The sequence below is a fragment of the Ammodytes marinus genome (assembly GCF_949987685.1).
Source record: "Ammodytes marinus genome assembly, chromosome: 21".
In the NCBI taxonomy this organism is placed as follows: domain Eukaryota; kingdom Metazoa; phylum Chordata; class Actinopteri; order Uranoscopiformes; family Ammodytidae; genus Ammodytes; species Ammodytes marinus.
The window spans coordinates 20,853,864-20,870,492 of record NC_137225.1 but is presented as its reverse complement, the minus strand read 5'-3'; the positions used below and the strand labels follow the sequence as shown (position 1 = coordinate 20,870,492).

Below are 16,629 nucleotides of genomic sequence, written 5' to 3'. Positions count from 1 at the left end.
TAATGGGCCGCCTATCTAGTTGTGTCCGTCACTTTAAGTCATAATAAATGATTAAATATGACTTGAGATCAGACTACAGCCAGCATTGTTTTAATTATGTTGTCTATAAAAGGTTTTAGTAATGTTATTTATTCAAGCTCTGTATTGTCATATGCAAGAATTACAGTGCAGCAGGTGTAGCAATGTATTCCAAGTCCCCATTAAGTATATGGAGGTAAACCATTCATTCTTTTTCTTTGTCTGTGTGCAGAGGCGTGGTCTCTCCATCCATGGCGCCCTCCAGGTGACCTCCAGTGACCTCAGTCCCTCCTGACTGAAGCTTCAAACTCTCACCACCAGACGTCTGCAGGGTGAGACCATTGTATACACTCACTGTACTGACGACCTATCCACCTCTGTTTACTTCAGTAAAGTAGCACTACCACAGACAGTGTAGAAATATCATGTTAAATCAAAATCCTAATATTAGTGATATATTTCAAGTAACAAAAGTAAAAGTACTAATCGTGCAGAATGGCCTACTTTAGAATAATGTATATCATATTATTAAATTACAGTTATAAGGCAAATTTTTTACTAGGCACCCACAAGTCACTGACCTAGCACTATAGGTTAAAGGCCCTCAGACTATGCAAGCAAACTGACCAGTAAATCAGCATCACGTTCCCTCTCCGCGTTACGCTCTGCCGTTATCCTCTAATTCAACTCTTAATGCACCAAATTGGAAGGAAGCTGTTTCCTTGTGTCTGTAATTAGCCAGAGGTCAAAGCAGCTGGATGAGGGAACTGAGAGTACACATGCACAATAAGTCCTCATCCTGTTGGTTCAGGGAGGGCTCTGTGTATCTGTCAACAGTCCCGACTATCTCTCAGGTGTCCCGTGCTGACATTAGAGCAGTGTAAAGCAGCTCTCTTCTTCACACCGCTACCACTCTCCAGCGAACCTGAGCTAAATTTAGCTTCCCCCATATTTGGAGCATCGTCCTCAATACGACTAGCGCAGCGCGGGAGAGATGGAACAAGCTCTGGGTTTTTGTGCTCATTTAGGCCACAGATGCACACACACATGAGCACACACAGTCAGACTTTCTATACCGCCAAATGTCACTAATGGCTGTTGCTCGGCTTTTCGCTCTTTAAAGGTTGTTGGAGCTGAAAATAAATGACTCACACACTTTTTGCAAACAAGCTCCCGAGTCACGGCCATATTCATAAGACAGTGGAGCTTCAGGTTAATGCTGGAATATTACTCAGATCTTTCCTTATGTTGTCATAGTGAATCAGTCTGTGCAATGGCATCTGGCTGTTAAAGGTACAGTGTTTAATAAAGGAGTATATTGGTGTCATCTAGGGGTGAAAGTTCTAGAATGCAACACTCCCTTGCTAACCAGATAAACTGGATATTTGAATGAGTATGAAGTATGAAGACATGAAGTCATCGGTGGCATCGATAAAGTATAGCCATGGAGGACATACATCATGCGTCATATCATTAGTGCATATGGTTGATCTTGTGTGTTATTGTTTGGGGCGTACAGACAGAGCTCTTTAGCGCCCACTAGAGGCGAGAAGCTGTAACATGTTGTGGTGTGATGGGTCTGCCCTGGGATGAATGAAAACATCTGATAAGCTGAAACCAGCAACATTGCTCATTTATGTCTTACAACGACTTATTTAAGGCTTGATATGAACGATTATTTTAATTTGCTGCATTTGCTGCTGGTTTGGTTTTGATGTCAAGCTCACAGCTGCTGTTCCATCTGCTAGTCAAATGTATGCTGGGAACCGTCTTCCTATGTGTTGCAAAGGCGCAGCACATTTTGTTAGATAATAATAAACAGAAAAATACACCATACATACTTGGAACAAACAAGTATGCCTCCCCTTAGGCTATACAAACGCAAACACACATACGCAGATACAATTACTCCTACATAAACACACATACACACACACACACACACACACACACACACACACACACACACACACACACAAGAAACAGGGAGATTCTGTGAATTTACTTAATAATTAGCAAGATAACAGGAAAGGTGTTCATTTAAAAACAACTATTTCTATCTACATTTTCTCTCCTGCTTCCTCCCTGATCTCTCCCTCCCCCCTCCCTCGCTCCCATCCTCTGCTGCTGAATTATTTAACATCAGACAGACAGTGGGCTCTGCTGCCATTGAGCCAGACGGAGATGGAGAGCTAAAGGGAGAGTAAAAGAGAGGTGGAGAGAGAGATAGAGAGAGAGATAGAGAGAGATAAACAGAGGGTTGGGGAGAGATATGTGGAGGTGTCTTGAGTCAGCAGGGAGCGACAGAGGGAGTTTATAGATAGCTTGGGGTGATACGGCTTGAGAGAGAGAGAGAGCCGCGTCACATGCCTCCCGGTGTGTTTGTGTACGTGTGCCTGTGTGTGTGTGTTTATGTGTGTGTGTGTGTGTATGTGTGTGCGCCTATCGATTCTAGCAGAACAGAAGGTCACAGAGCTTGAGAGGAGATTAGTGAAACGAGACTCACAGCTAACGCCTTCTCATAATAGCAGCTAGACACAGAGAAAGAGGAGAGCCGAAGAAGAGAGAGAGAGAGACGGAGGACGAGAGGAGCGGCTGCTGCAGCTACGCGCTACACTACGCTATGGGGGAAAGCTACATGTACCAGAGACTCCCCTTCAGCAGGACACAGGAGGAGGGAGAGGAGGAGGACGAGGAGGAGGGGGACAGGAGGAGCAGTGCGAGTGTTGGGGGACCAATGGTAAAAAGTCTCAAGTTGTGGCTGCGAAATTATGCAGTGATTCATCCTTGTCTCTTTGCAATCACAGTGAGTGTGTGTGCATGTGTGTGTGTGTGTGTGTGTGTGTGTGTGTGTGTGTGTGTGTGTGTGTGCGTGCGTGTGTGTGTGTGTGTGTGTTTGTTGCAGCATGAATATGACATTATAAGTGGGTGTGTGTGAATGTGTTCAAGTGTGCGTGTGTGTGTGTGTGTATTTAAAGGGGCTGCAGGTACATACTGTATTCAAATGTGATCTTTAACCTCGAACAGGGACCTAGAACATTTTTATGAAATATTTTTCCTTTTGATGATCATAAATGACCTGTTACAGCAAACAAGACCATCAACGAAAAGAAAGCTATTTTCATATAGTTATTATTAATGCCTTTGCTCGGGTAGGATCTCCCGGGAACTCTTTACGATTTAGGGCAGACAGATTGGAAGTGTCACATAAACTACACTACATGTTGGAAAAGTGTTTGGGGTTTTTCTTGGCCCCTCAAACGGCCTAAGTCCGGCCACTGTGCTACAACAAACACAGTTGGAATCGGAGTCTGGCATGCACCCAATGATTTGTCAATGCATACGTCCTCTCATGTATAGTAATACGAGGTGAATGTGTGTGTGTGTGTGCAGATGCAGTGTGAGGAGGGCACGGATTGGCTACTGGAGCTGCTGACAGATGTGCAGCTGCAGCAGTACTTTGTGCGGATCCGCGACGAGCTCAACGTCACGCGTCTCTCCCACTTCGACTATGTCAAGAATGAAGACATGGAGAAGATCGGCATCGGACGGCCAGGTACATTACGTCATCAACTGTTTGAATTTCACCCCAGAAAATCTATCAATACCATATATAATAATATAGCAGTCACAGGGATGAAACAAGCACTTTTACTTTGATACTTTGACTACATTTTGCTGATAATTATTCCGTACTTTGAACTGCTTGTGTTGTTCCAGGTCAGAGGAGACTTTGGGAGGCAGTGAAGAGGAGGAGGGCTCTTTACAAACGCAAGTCCTGGATGAGTAAGGTGAAGCCCCTCCCTGTACTCTGCAATACACACACTAACATTTGATTTACTGTTACAAAGATTAATTTTTCTTGCATTGTGAAATTCCTGCAAGTAAAAACATCCTCACACAAAATCAGTAAAGTGTCACATTACTTTTATTACACCCACACAGAGCCTTGGGAACTTGTATTCTCAGATTTTTAAACCCCAATGTCAATAACCCCAAATCCACAAGGTTTTGAGTTTGGTTTAACCTTAAACATTATATGGTTTTACTTACATTAAAACATAGATATTGATGTGATATGAGATTTAATTTTGGTCTGGTGTTCTCATTGTGTATAATCCCTTGGTTACATGTGTGTTGTAGAACCAATAATTAACCAATTAATAATATTGCTGTTCATGAGCACAATAAGTAAAAACCCGTCACCTGTTTCTTTTCCTTGGGGCCCGTAGGTGTTCCCTGTGAAACGACCCGACGCTGACCCCCAGCAGCCCCTCCCTCAAGGGGCGTCGCCCAGCCAGGCTCCAGCCAATAGCGAGTCAGCAGCCTCCCTCACCTGTCTGATCAGAGAGACGGAGCTGCAGTTGTTTGAGAGGCTCGGAGACGGAACCTTCGGGGTGGTGAAGAGAGGAGAGTGGACCGGACCCAACGGCAGAGTGGTGAGACACAGTGGAGAGTAATGTGGGGGGAGGGGGGGAGTGTGTTTCCACATTAACAAGGAGGGAGGTTGTGCATATAACATGCTTTGGAGTGCAACACTTTACGACGATCCAGTTTGTTCTGTCAGTTGTTAAGCTGATACCTATCTCTCTGTCTCTGTCTTCCTAGCTGTCAGTGGCAGTGAAGTGTCTGAAGGCCAGCGTGTTGGACTCAGACGGCCTGGATGATTTCATCAGAGAGGTGAACGCCATGCATTCACTGAGCCACCAGAACCTCATCCGCCTCTACGGCATCGTCCTCACACAGCCTATGAAGATGGTATGACACACACACACACACACACACACACACACACACACACATACACACACACACATACATACATTTTCTTCGGGAAATACACACAATTATCAATGTAAATGTAACGAGTGGAGCGTTGTCTTCATTTAATCTGTGTTCAGGTGGCTGAGCTGGCCCCCCTGGGTTCCCTGTTGGATCGTCTGAGAAAGCGTCAGGGTCACATTCTAATCTTCTCTCTGTGCAACTACGCTATTCAGGTCAGTTGAGACCGGAAAAGGCACAAGAGGAACTGGCAGTAATAACCCTCCATTTCACCAGATAGTTGGTATCCTGAGATGTTTGGCTGGTTTTCTTTGAAATATATTCTATCATATCATCGTATGTTCAAAGCGTGTTGTGTATCTCTAAAAAGTCCCGACATTTTTATATTTTTAGCTCTGTGACGATGCATTTAATGGAAACTATTCACTTCACATGAGTCACTCATTGTATGTCACTGTGTGTCTGTGTAGGTGGCGTGCGGCATGGCCTACCTGGAGCAGAAGCGTTTCCTCCATAGAGACCTGGCCGCCCGCAACGTCCTGCTGTCCACCAATGAAACGGTGAAGATCGGAGACTTTGGCCTGATGAGGGCGCTGCCAACACACACAGACCAATACATCATGGAGGAGGGTCACAAGATCCCCTTCCCATGGTGAGAAGAGCGTCATTACCACGAAGAAATGTGCCCTTTTGTAGCCTGGGATTCAAACTATCCTGTTGTTGTTCTACTCAGTTGTTCAGACTCTTTCTGTATTTGCTTCTGTCTCTCTCCAGGTGTGCTCCGGAGTCTCTGAAGTCTCGTTCTTTCTCTCATGCGTCTGACACCTGGATGTTTGGGGTCACTCTGTGGGAGATGTTCACCCACGGACAGGAGCCGTGGCTGGGCCTTAATGGGAGCCAGGTGCATACACACACACACACACACACACACACACACACACACACACACACACACACACACACACACACACACCATAATTTGTGGGATTTTCTACTACACCATAAATAATGTATTGTCTTTAAAAATATATGTTCCGCTTCGTCGAATTTGCACGCTGAACACACTGCAACGCAAAGTACTATTTCTACTCTAATTTATCTTACTTTTTATAGCATTATCTTTACGTTAATTTTATATCAATTTTAATCTGAAGCTTGCAATGCATATCACTTTAACATTGCTGTATTTCTTGGTGCATTACAAAAAACGTTTATTATATTATTTTTTATTTTTTGATGAATGTTATAAAAAAGTACTTTTAACTTAATTATGATAGTTTTTTTTAACAGCAAATTAATAATCTGTTCTGTTATCAATGTGTTGTATTTGCAGATCCTCCACAAGGTTGACGTGGAGGCGGAGAGGCTGTGTAAACCAGAGGACTGTCCCCAGGATATCTACAACGTCATGCTGCAGTGCTGGAGCCCCAAACCTGAAGACAGACCCACCTTCATTGCTCTCAGAGACTTCCTGCTCGAGGTACGGCAGTAGTTTATGTCAAAAACCAAACAGAATGAAGGCGTGTAGTCACATTGTAAGACTAGAGGGAAATACTGTATGTCCATGAAAAGATTCATTCACTGTTCACAAACCTTAATGCAGTCGACAATGTGACTGGTTTTTTACCCTTAGCATGTACTAAAATATATATATATTTTTTTGTTGAAATAGAGTTGTCACTTGTAGATAGTAAAAGCTGAAAGTCAAACAGAAGTCATCAGTTTCCAAAAGAAATGAACCATTGAAATCAAGTCTGCAATAATTTTAATATCAATCGCTCAGTTTAATTGTGCTCTAATAATTCACCGGGCAAATGAAGGACAATGAAGGGAAAACAAGTGGAAATGAATAAATCACTATTATGAAAAATGACATGAATTTTTTTATGAACTCGCTGAGGAAAGTAATGACTTTGAAAATGTGTGTGTGTGTGTGTGTGTGTGTGTGTGTGTGTGTGTGTGTGTGTGTGTCTGTGTGTGTGTGTGTGTGTGTGTGTGTGTGTGTGTGTGTGTGTGTGTGTGTGTGTGTGTGTGTGTGTGTTGAGCAGGCCATGCCCACAGACATGAGAGCGCTGCAGGACTTTGAGGAGGACGACAAGCTCCAGATTCAAATGAACGACGTCATCACTATCATTGAGGGGCGGTGAGTGTTTGCGGCTGTTTGCTATGTACAACAAGTATGTTAACAATCATTACAATCTTACACACACAGCAGTATCTTAACAACATGACTGAAAGGTATTTCCTACCACGCAACAGATGCCTCTTTGTTGACACTGGATTCCTTGCATTGTGGGAAATTACTGTAATTACTGTCCACTTATTCGCTCATTAAAGAAATATTGTGGCTTCTGGTGATGGGACAGACATACATCTGTTAAGTCTTCCATGTGCTACTAACCCTAACTTTCCGCAGTCAATTATCGTTTATAGAAATGTCTTCACGTGGGAAAGTGTATCTCTACCAAAAGAGTTCATACCTCTGTGTGTTTGTGTTTGTGTGTGTGTGTGTGTGTGTGTGTGTGTGTGTGTGTGTGTGTGTGTGTGTGTGTGTGTGTGTGTGTGTGTGTGTGTGTGTGTGTGTGTGTGTGTGTGTGTGTGTGTGTGTGTGTGTGTGCTCAGGGCGGAGCACTACTGGTGGCGTGGTCAGAACAGGAGGACTCTGCGTATAGCTCAGTTCCCCCGGCACGTGGTGACGGCGGTGGCTGGTCTGTCGGCTCACGACATCAGCCGACCTCTCAAACACTCCTTCATCCACACAGGGCACGGAGACACTGACCCACACAGGAGCTGGGGGCACGCAGATCGCATAGATAGGTACACTGACAAAGAATTCATTTTTTCTCATACAATTAAAGGATAATTCATTAATTTAAATGTTATAAAGGAGAAAACAAGCCTTTATCGATCTGCAGAGGGCAAATTGTGATGTTGAAGTTGCACAAGGACAGATAAATAAATAATTAAAGGCTAATAAAATAAAAAAGAGCAATCAACCCATAATTACATTTAAAGGCAAGCACCACACATTACCAATTTAGTACCAAGTACTCTACTTTAGTACAATTATAATGCACTTGAGTATTTCCATTCAATTATACAGAACATTTTCAAAGACAGTATTTTACTTTTGACCTTACTGCATTTATTGAAAACATGAGCTACCAACAACTTTGCAGATGCAGATTATTTATAGAAAATGTAATAATCTAGTCAATTCTGATGCATTATTGTGGATAAAGCTACACAGCAGTATATACATAAATTTAAACTAGCTCCACCTTTACCTGCTGCGGTGGTGAAAGAAGTACTCATATCTACTCTAATTAAGTTAAGAAAAAAAAAATTCTGCCATTAGAATTAGCCAGCACTTCTACTGAAATAAAATATCTGAATACCTCTTCCACCACTGTCCACTGGAGTGCAGCAGTGCATCATCTCCAGTTCATCAACAGATGTTGTTCTTGTTCAGCTTTTAGAAAGAGCCTCAATACTCAGCTTAACATATTAACAGGCAGCAAAGTGAAGGAGAGATGGTAAAGAAACAACAGATTCAGTTGTGACCTTGTCTATGTATACATATGTCCTTTATAAAAACAAAGGCTGAATTAATTAATAATGTTAAACCCGATTGACTTCCTTTCCAGCCTGTACTTGGGGAACCCCATGGACCCTCCTGATGTCCTAGGGATGGATGCAGGCGCCGCAAGGCCGACCAAGCTCCCAAACCGTGCCAAGAGTAAAATTCATCCAAACATTTAATCCCATTCATCAATATACATTATTTTATTTTGCATATCTTCTAGCTCAACATGTTTTCAGTCTAAGTCACTGAGTGAATGTCATCTAAATGCTTAAATATATATTTTTTTAAATCAGAGCAACCTCCTCCTCGTCCACCACAACCTGCCGTCTTGCTGAAGAGTAAGTTATACTATCCTCTCTTTGTGTTGTCTGTCGTTTACAATGGCGCCTTTGTACAATACAAAACACGCTAACTGTGATTTCCTGACCCTGGTGTTTGCATGCGTTTTCTAGAGCCATTCTACGATTCAGTGATGGATGATTACGTTGACGATGAGGACCCCAGCTCTTCCTCTGGCCTGAAGAGACTGGGTGTGTCCCTGGGTCTGAAGCTGAGGCCGTGGGAAGGCTCCGGCGGCGTGCGCTCGGCCAAAAGCGAAGTGTCCCTCATCGACTTCACCGACGACAGCTTCAGCTCCACCACGCCCTCGCCGCTCGGAGACCCGCGGCAACTAGACGAGGACACACTGAGGGTACAGTCACGGAAACATGCGGAAATACTTTACTAAGTTTTAACACTCAAAAGAGTTAAAACACTGCCCATGTTCAAACTTGTGATCTGGCATTTGAAAATTGAATTTGAATTGAATTGAATTGAAAATAGAAACACTTTTTTTAAGATATTTTTTGGGCATTTTTATGCTTTATTGATAGTGTAGAGACAGAGTTGAAATGGGGGAGAGAGGGGAGTGACATGCAGAGAACGACCGCGGGCTGGAATCGAACCCGGGTCCGCTGCTGGCCGAGGGCCATGGGGGGACGCCCTACCAACTAAGCTAAGGGCGCCTCCTAGAAACACTCTTTTAATTACATCTTAAGTCTTTAGGGACCTACAAGGCGACGATCACATGACCGAAAAAAATCGACTGAAAGTGGTGGTACAGTAGTTTTTGCTTATTTGAAGGTGCTCCAAGGAACTTTCCAATTTTTTTACATTCTTGTACCCCCTTTGGACAAAAGCAGAAGTGTTTTTACTACGCCAGCTGTTGTTCCTGGGTGAGCGTGCCCATTAAAAAGGCAATAAGAAAAACTATATAAAAATTGCATTCTTTGCGCTGACGGTCTTGTTTGCTGTAACATGTCATTTAAGATCCTCAAAGGAAGATTTTGACTATTTCAGAACTATTTAAAAGTTCCTCGTAGCTTCTTTAATAATAATAGATAATGATATGAAATTGCAAAAATTGCAAAATGCTAAACTCTTACCTTTCCAATACAAATCCCTACTGAAATATATCTACTGTAACACACAAACATTGTCAAACCTATACTCAGCGTGTTTTATGTAAGATATCAATTACAAACAGCTTGCATAGTACATCTCAGAAATTAGGTCTGATTTTCAGTCAGTGGGGACAGTTTTTTCAAACCATTTACTCGGGCTAAGGTTGAGTAGAGCCATGATCTACATTTCCTGCCCAGAAATCAAAGGATCAGCGATGGGTTTCGATTTTTCCCTAATTACTTTTCCTCACATGATTTCCCAGCTGACCTTGTGATTCTCCCGTCACCACCAACGCAAACAGAAAGCAATCGTGCCCCAGCATGTCAAAGTCCTGTCAGAGACCTAAGATCACTTCACACTGTCTGATCACACCTCTATATTCCCTAAAGGCCTTTTGGCTTGGACATGTCCTGAATAACCTCTCGCCTATGGAATATCAATATAGCCAACCCCGGGGCTCTGCTATTGACTCATATGTTGTTGTTTACGACATACAAATGCTGCTGTGTTTTCTTAGTTTTTTTTAGCTTGTCCATCTTAATGATTGTTTTTTTGTTTTTTGTTTTTTCTTAAATAGTGAAGAGGAGAATTATTTAGGTTGGCTGTATGAATTATTTTAATGTTGGTTCAATACTTTGGTTCAGACTGAAAAATGAAATGTATTGCCATACAATTGTGTGCAAACCTTCAAGTGCCCCAGTTATCAAAGGCAATATTTAATATACATCATAATGTGTATCTAGACATAAGAGACAACGTACTCTTGAGAATGGCTCTGTTGTTCCAATGCTTTGTTACAATTATACATTTTAATTTGTGTGTAACAATAGTATGTAACCCACTACGTTATATAACTAACACTTAAATCTACTCTTGAGACTGTTTTCCTCAACTGCTCCTCTGTCCGTCACTCTGTCTCCTCAGGACACTCCATCCATCCTGGACTGGCCCCTCCCACAGCCCTGTTACGATGAGGTCACCACAGACCTGGAGGACCAATCAGAGGACCAGGAGGTTCTCTCCATCAACAAGGGATTCACCGAGGAGGTCCCGGCCACGCCCAGCATCGCTATAGCAGGCAGGAGCGAGTCGCAGTCAGCTGACCTCTTCCAAGAGCTACAGAGAGAGGTGGACGAACATTTACAACACAGAGAACTGAACATGTTGCAGACACTTACTGTACATGTCATTATATAGAAAATGGCATTATAGAGTAGTGATACAAATAGACACGAACATTATTTATTTTGGGGTGCTGCTGTTGGTTTATAAAGCACTGAATGGTTTAGGGCCATATAACATTTGCTATATTATGAATTTTGAATCAAGTATTTGTTGTCTTTCAAATGCAATTACTTAATTTTTTATCTGCAATATTTCTGCCTGATTTTGCCCTTTTTAGTTTTTATTATCTCTTCGGTGCAATTTCAATATTTTCTTATATCTTATTATGTATTTTTACGCCCTTGTAAATCACTTTGAATTGCCTTATATCTGAATTGTGTCTATACAAATAAAATGTCCTTACTTATTATACCTTTGTGTGTCTAGGTGATGGTGAAGCTGCAGGTTCCCATGTCGACTGGCCGCTCCCTCCCGTCCTCCCCCCTGCCCCTGGCTCCGTTCGGGGCCCACAGACAGATCTACCTTCCTCCCCCCTCCCCTTCCTACTCCACTGCCCCCTCCCTGGCCTCCTGCTTCGAGGACCGTCCTGTGCTGCCGCCTCGCAGCCCTGTGCCCCCTCTACGCCCCTCCAAACACCCCCACCCTACACGCAGTGCACCCCACCCACAAGCCCGTACAAGCTCTATCTCCCTTGGGAACCACGAAGACACTCCTCCACAGATTCCACCCAGAGACCATGGATTCTCCCAGCCGGGTTCGCGGTCGTCTTCCCCCGTTGCCCTACCCCCTCCCCCCCTATCGGTGTCCCCACGTCGGGCTTCAGGTCTCCTCGGGCCCCTTCTGACAACCGCCAACTCCACCAGCTCGTCCCTGACCCAAGTTACGGCACATTCTACGCGCATGGCAAGTCGTGGGTCGCTGTACTCGAGTGGTGCCGTCCTGGAGCCTCTTCCGTTTCGTGACGGGCGCGGTCTCTCAATCTCACTGATGGATAGCAGCACACAGGGCTCTGCTCCCCCCGCCCCACTGCCGGATAGACCAGCCTTCCTGGAGAGGTGTGTTACTGATATTACTGTATTACCTCATTCACTCTATTCCCGTCTATTTTGTAAGGATAAAAGCAATGGATGGAACGTGTTCAATATAATCTCCTTCCTAAGTAAAATATTAATTGAACTTTAACTTATTTATTAAGTTTTTTCGCTAACTATCTAACTAAATACACATATCCGCTGTATTTCCAAGAGTTACCTAGGTGAGAAGGTTTTTGCAGCTATTTTCCATACCTTCAATTCATGAATGCAAATGAGTGCCCAAAATATCATACTATCCCTTAAAGTTATTTTGACTTCAATATTTTCTTTCTAACTTAAAGATGACTGTTTAGTATTTATAAACTTGTAATCGGCCGTGCTTTAAAGTCCAACCTCAATATTCCTTGTTTCAAAGTTGATCCGACTGAGTCAATGATAAGAAGTTTTGGGGATAAAGTAAGTCTTAAAATATTGAGATGCTTCCACCTACACAGACAACATTAGACATCTTTGTATGCAGCAAACTTACAAAAGTGTTCTGCAATTTAAACAAAGAAACAACTTTTCCGACTCAGTTAAATTGTTCCTAAAATACCCAGAAACACCCAAAGATCCTGATGTATCCCCACAGTTTCAAAACAAAAGTTCACCGTCGCTCAATACGCAGTGTGGAGGTGCTGTTTGACTGACACCCTGACTGAGCTGGGTTTGTCTCCTTGTGAAGTGATGTTCACTCAGGCAAAATATGAAAAACAAACTTTTCTCTTTACCCAGGAGGGGGCACATTGCAACGTTCCATAATTGAGTGTGTTTTGCACAGTGAGACTGCTTCTTTTTAAGATATGTTGGATATATATATATATGTGTTTCCTCTCCCTTCCGTCTGCAGATATGTTGAACTTTCTTGAGTTTATCTGGGTCTTCCTGTTATTCTCAAAGTAAAGTTATACCACTCACATCAGCTTTTTTCGCAGAAGAATAAAAGATTAATAAAACAATGTTTAACAATAAATCAAAAGGAAACAAAATGCCCTGGATTCAAATTGTGAATCAAATAGTAAGAGTGCAAAGGAAAATCCAACCGCTTTATTCTGCAGTCTTTGTGTGAAATGTATTATATTTGTGTCTGTTTTTTTTTCTTCTAATCAGATACGGAACAGCCAATATGGCGGCAGTCAAACCCATGATACAGCAGCCCGGCGGCGCCAAACCAAACTCCTCCTACAACAACAACAACGGGCGAACCGCAGCTCCCAGCATGCAACAGGAGCAGAGCCTCTCACAGGTAAAGGGAGAGGGAAACAAACATGTTGCCATATTCTTGTAAATGCTGAGCATAGGCCCAGGCATGTTTCTTTTATCCATTATAAGTTTGACTGGTTTGATTGACAGGTCCAAGGAGCGGTGCACGGTGTCACGCTGGAGGAGTGCAAGGCCGCTCTGCAGACTCACAACTGGAACGTCCCTGAGGCAGTAAATCATTTAAAGGTACGCTTAAAAGTCTACATACATTTAACATTATCATTAGCAGTGAAAGTTAAACTCCATCTGTTGTGTCCTTTAACAAAAAATGTAAAAACAACAAAGTAATCATAAGAAAATAGCAAACCTTTCGTCATGTGATTTTAACCTTATTATTTTCCGGTACGCTGTGAACCACCTTCCTACCTTCCTGCCTCAAAGGCCTCTTCTCACCGTCTCTATTGTAGGTGGAGCAGCTGTTTCGACTTGGGCTGCGGTCCAGAGCCGAGTGTGAAGAGCTCCTGCAGCGCTGCCACTGGAAACTAGAAGAGGCCAGCAAGCTAATGCTGGACACTTACGGACCACATTGAAACACGTAAGCCATTTCAACTGGCAACACTCAAAAGTCCTGACACCTGTACACTTTACAAAAGGCTAGGTTATGTCAACGTCTTAAGTACACACTGACCTGCCTGCTTGACTCACCGCTCCTAGGACGAGAGAATCCATTTTAATGAATGGAGGGACATGAAGCTGTGTATGTGCCTCGGGTTATGTACTTTGAAAACCTGCTGGAACCTTTGTCATACACAACAGGCATGTTCAGTGTGGGCTAACAGAGCAGTTTGATGGATGAGTCACACCATTTACTGGGATCTAGTGCAGCAGACGTGTGTGTGTGTGTGTGTGTGGGTGTCTATGCACGCACATGCTGCATTCATGTACAACCACTGTTAATGCCCAGACCCGGTAAGAGGACAGACAACACAGCTACAGAAATGCACCATGCAAGCACCATGTTCACAAAGGGAGTTCTTTGTTACATTGCAAATGGATTAATTATCTATACAGGAAAGGAGATAAGCGCTATTAATAAGGCAAATTCTAAATGGCGGAAAATATTGAATAAAAATATGGATTTTACAAGCCAATCAGATTTATTCAGCACTGCAGCCCGAGCCCCCAAAGTTCCTGACACTTCCGGAAGTGCTACCCTCAGGGTCTTTTCGTAGGGTAAATCAATTACCTAGGAACTACATTTAGACCCTGATTCCTGCGGTTGAAATGCACAGAGTTCCTCCAAATGTTCCTAGTTCCTGGGGGAAGTTCCTGTTGTGGAAATGCGGCAAAAAACTGATAAAGAGAGAGAGACAGGCAGACAGGAAAGCCCTCAAACTAGGAAGCGAGACTATGCTGCTTAATGCACACATAACAACCCTTCCAATTTCTTCAGAATTCACCATATATTTTCACCCAGCTGGACATTGGAAGGACTAGTGGAAAACACTGGGTGTGTTGATAACATATAACAAGGGGCAATAATTTGGACAGCCCTACCATTGGAGAGGGGCCCCCTAATCATATTCCGCTTAGGGCCTCATGAAGGCTTGGGCCGGCTCTGCATATAGGAGTGCAGACTCCCAGTCTGAGCACCCACAGGCTGTTCTGAGATGTTTTGCATTAAGATTAAACTTGATTTCAAACTTCTAAGTCTGATGGTGGGACTTAAATAAGTAATTTTGGTGTGGCATGGTGTGCCTCAGGGGTCAGGGTTGGGACCATTTGTATTTCTCTTTATAAGTATTCTGTGGTCACTTGATTTTATTTGATTTAACTTCAGTTTTTCCTATAATTAACAGCGTTTTTGTATATATAGAGACTCCGAACTGGTTTACGTGTGGAAAAAACAAAACAATTTGCTATAAAAAAAAAAATCTGTAGAGCTGAGGGTAATTGGGCACATCACACCATCAAACTCATTCCAATTTTAATTGTTTTTAGTAATACGTTCCAAAGTTATAAAATAAAATAAATTAATTGGTGCTTGTTTTATAAGTTTCCTTATCTACAAGTGAAAAAAAACATTTTAGTCGAATGTATTTCACTTAAATCATACAGTTTTTAACCCTTCACCTATGATGCCATCTTTTTCTATTTGCACAGGAAGTGACAGACGGTCTATGACACTCTTAGCGGTGTTTCGAATAATTCCGTCCCCCTAACGTCATATGGATCAAAGCATCAAACCATGACCTGCATGGTTGACTCACCGCTCCAAGGACACAAGACTCATTTTAATGAATGGAGGGACATGAAGCTGTGTATGTGCCTCGCATTATGTACTGTGAATGCCTGCTGGAACCTTTGTCATACACAACAGGCATGTTCAGTGTTGGCTAACAGAGCAGCTTGTTGGATGACTCACACCATTTACTTGAATAGTTGCTATTTATGTTTTTTTTTAATTTTTTTTATTATGACATTATTAGAGTTTATGTTTTCTGCTGGTATCTGGTGCAAACGTTTACTCACTACAAGTTGTACTGGGAATGCATGTATGTTCAGGTGTGTGTGTGTGTGTGTGTGCGACAATGCATACAACTGCTGTAAATGTCTATGCCTTTTTGCTGTTAATAAGGCGTTGTAAATTCAGGGAAATGTCAGCTGAAGTTATTGTTTCACTCTTATGTTTTTATGAAAATGTACAGATAAGAAGCTGTATTGTGTATGGCACTTTATTGAGTGGGTCACATGTTCTGAATACACATTAACTGCTGGTCAGAAGATAATAAGCAATGTTTCTAGTTAGCGAAGCGAGAAAGACACTGATAGCATATCTAGCATGTCAGGTATGATCAATATATATGTTCTGTTTTTCACAAAACCTTTTTTTTTTTTTTTATGAAAGGTGAAAAGGTTAGGGAAGGATTGACTGATATTGACAAACAGATGCCAAACAGAAATGTGAACATACTATGTATCATCTACTTATGAATAACAGGGTACTAGCCACTGAGTTGAACCTCCACAAAGTAGATATTCAATTAAGCTAAAAATGTATGTTTAGTTTTACTGCTGCATGATAATCATGAACACATGCTGAAGCGCTTAACAGTCAACTGCTATTGCTACTGCTATAGTGTGTGTGTGCGGTGTGTCTATGTGCATGCGCGTGTGTGTCTGTGTGTATTTAGCGCTGCAGGTAGTGTTACTGGAGAACTTCAGCTTATTTGTGTACTTTGCAGATATTGATCATACATGTGATCACTTAATATATGGGTATTTATATGCAGCAAAAAATAGATTGAAATAGACAAAAAATGTCATTCTTGCTTTTGCGTTGCTTCAGTTGCAGGTAGCTCTAATTACCAGGACAATACAATTAAGAAAAAATCTGTG

At 42.4% G+C, this 16,629-nt stretch overlaps 1 protein-coding gene across 1 annotated transcript; it reads left to right on the top strand.

Annotated features, from left to right (window-relative positions):
• Positions 1-2,641: 2,641 nt before the first annotated feature.
• On the top strand, positions 2,642-13,820 carry tnk2a (tyrosine kinase, non-receptor, 2a; the record flags this gene model as incomplete). The annotated part of the gene is made up of 19 exons (XM_080050442.1): positions 2,642-2,758; positions 3,412-3,574; positions 3,739-3,809; positions 4,251-4,457; positions 4,627-4,776; positions 4,920-5,015; positions 5,271-5,452; positions 5,575-5,701; positions 6,134-6,280; positions 6,849-6,943; positions 7,423-7,617; positions 8,448-8,539; positions 8,680-8,724; positions 8,839-9,077; positions 10,754-10,957; positions 11,381-12,009; positions 13,138-13,273; positions 13,381-13,476; positions 13,698-13,820. The coding sequence occupies 19 exons, from the start codon at positions 2,642-2,644 to the stop codon at positions 13,818-13,820; spliced, it is 3,114 nt and encodes a 1,037-aa protein (XP_079906568.1).
• Between the last annotated feature and the right edge of the window lie 2,809 nt (positions 13,821-16,629).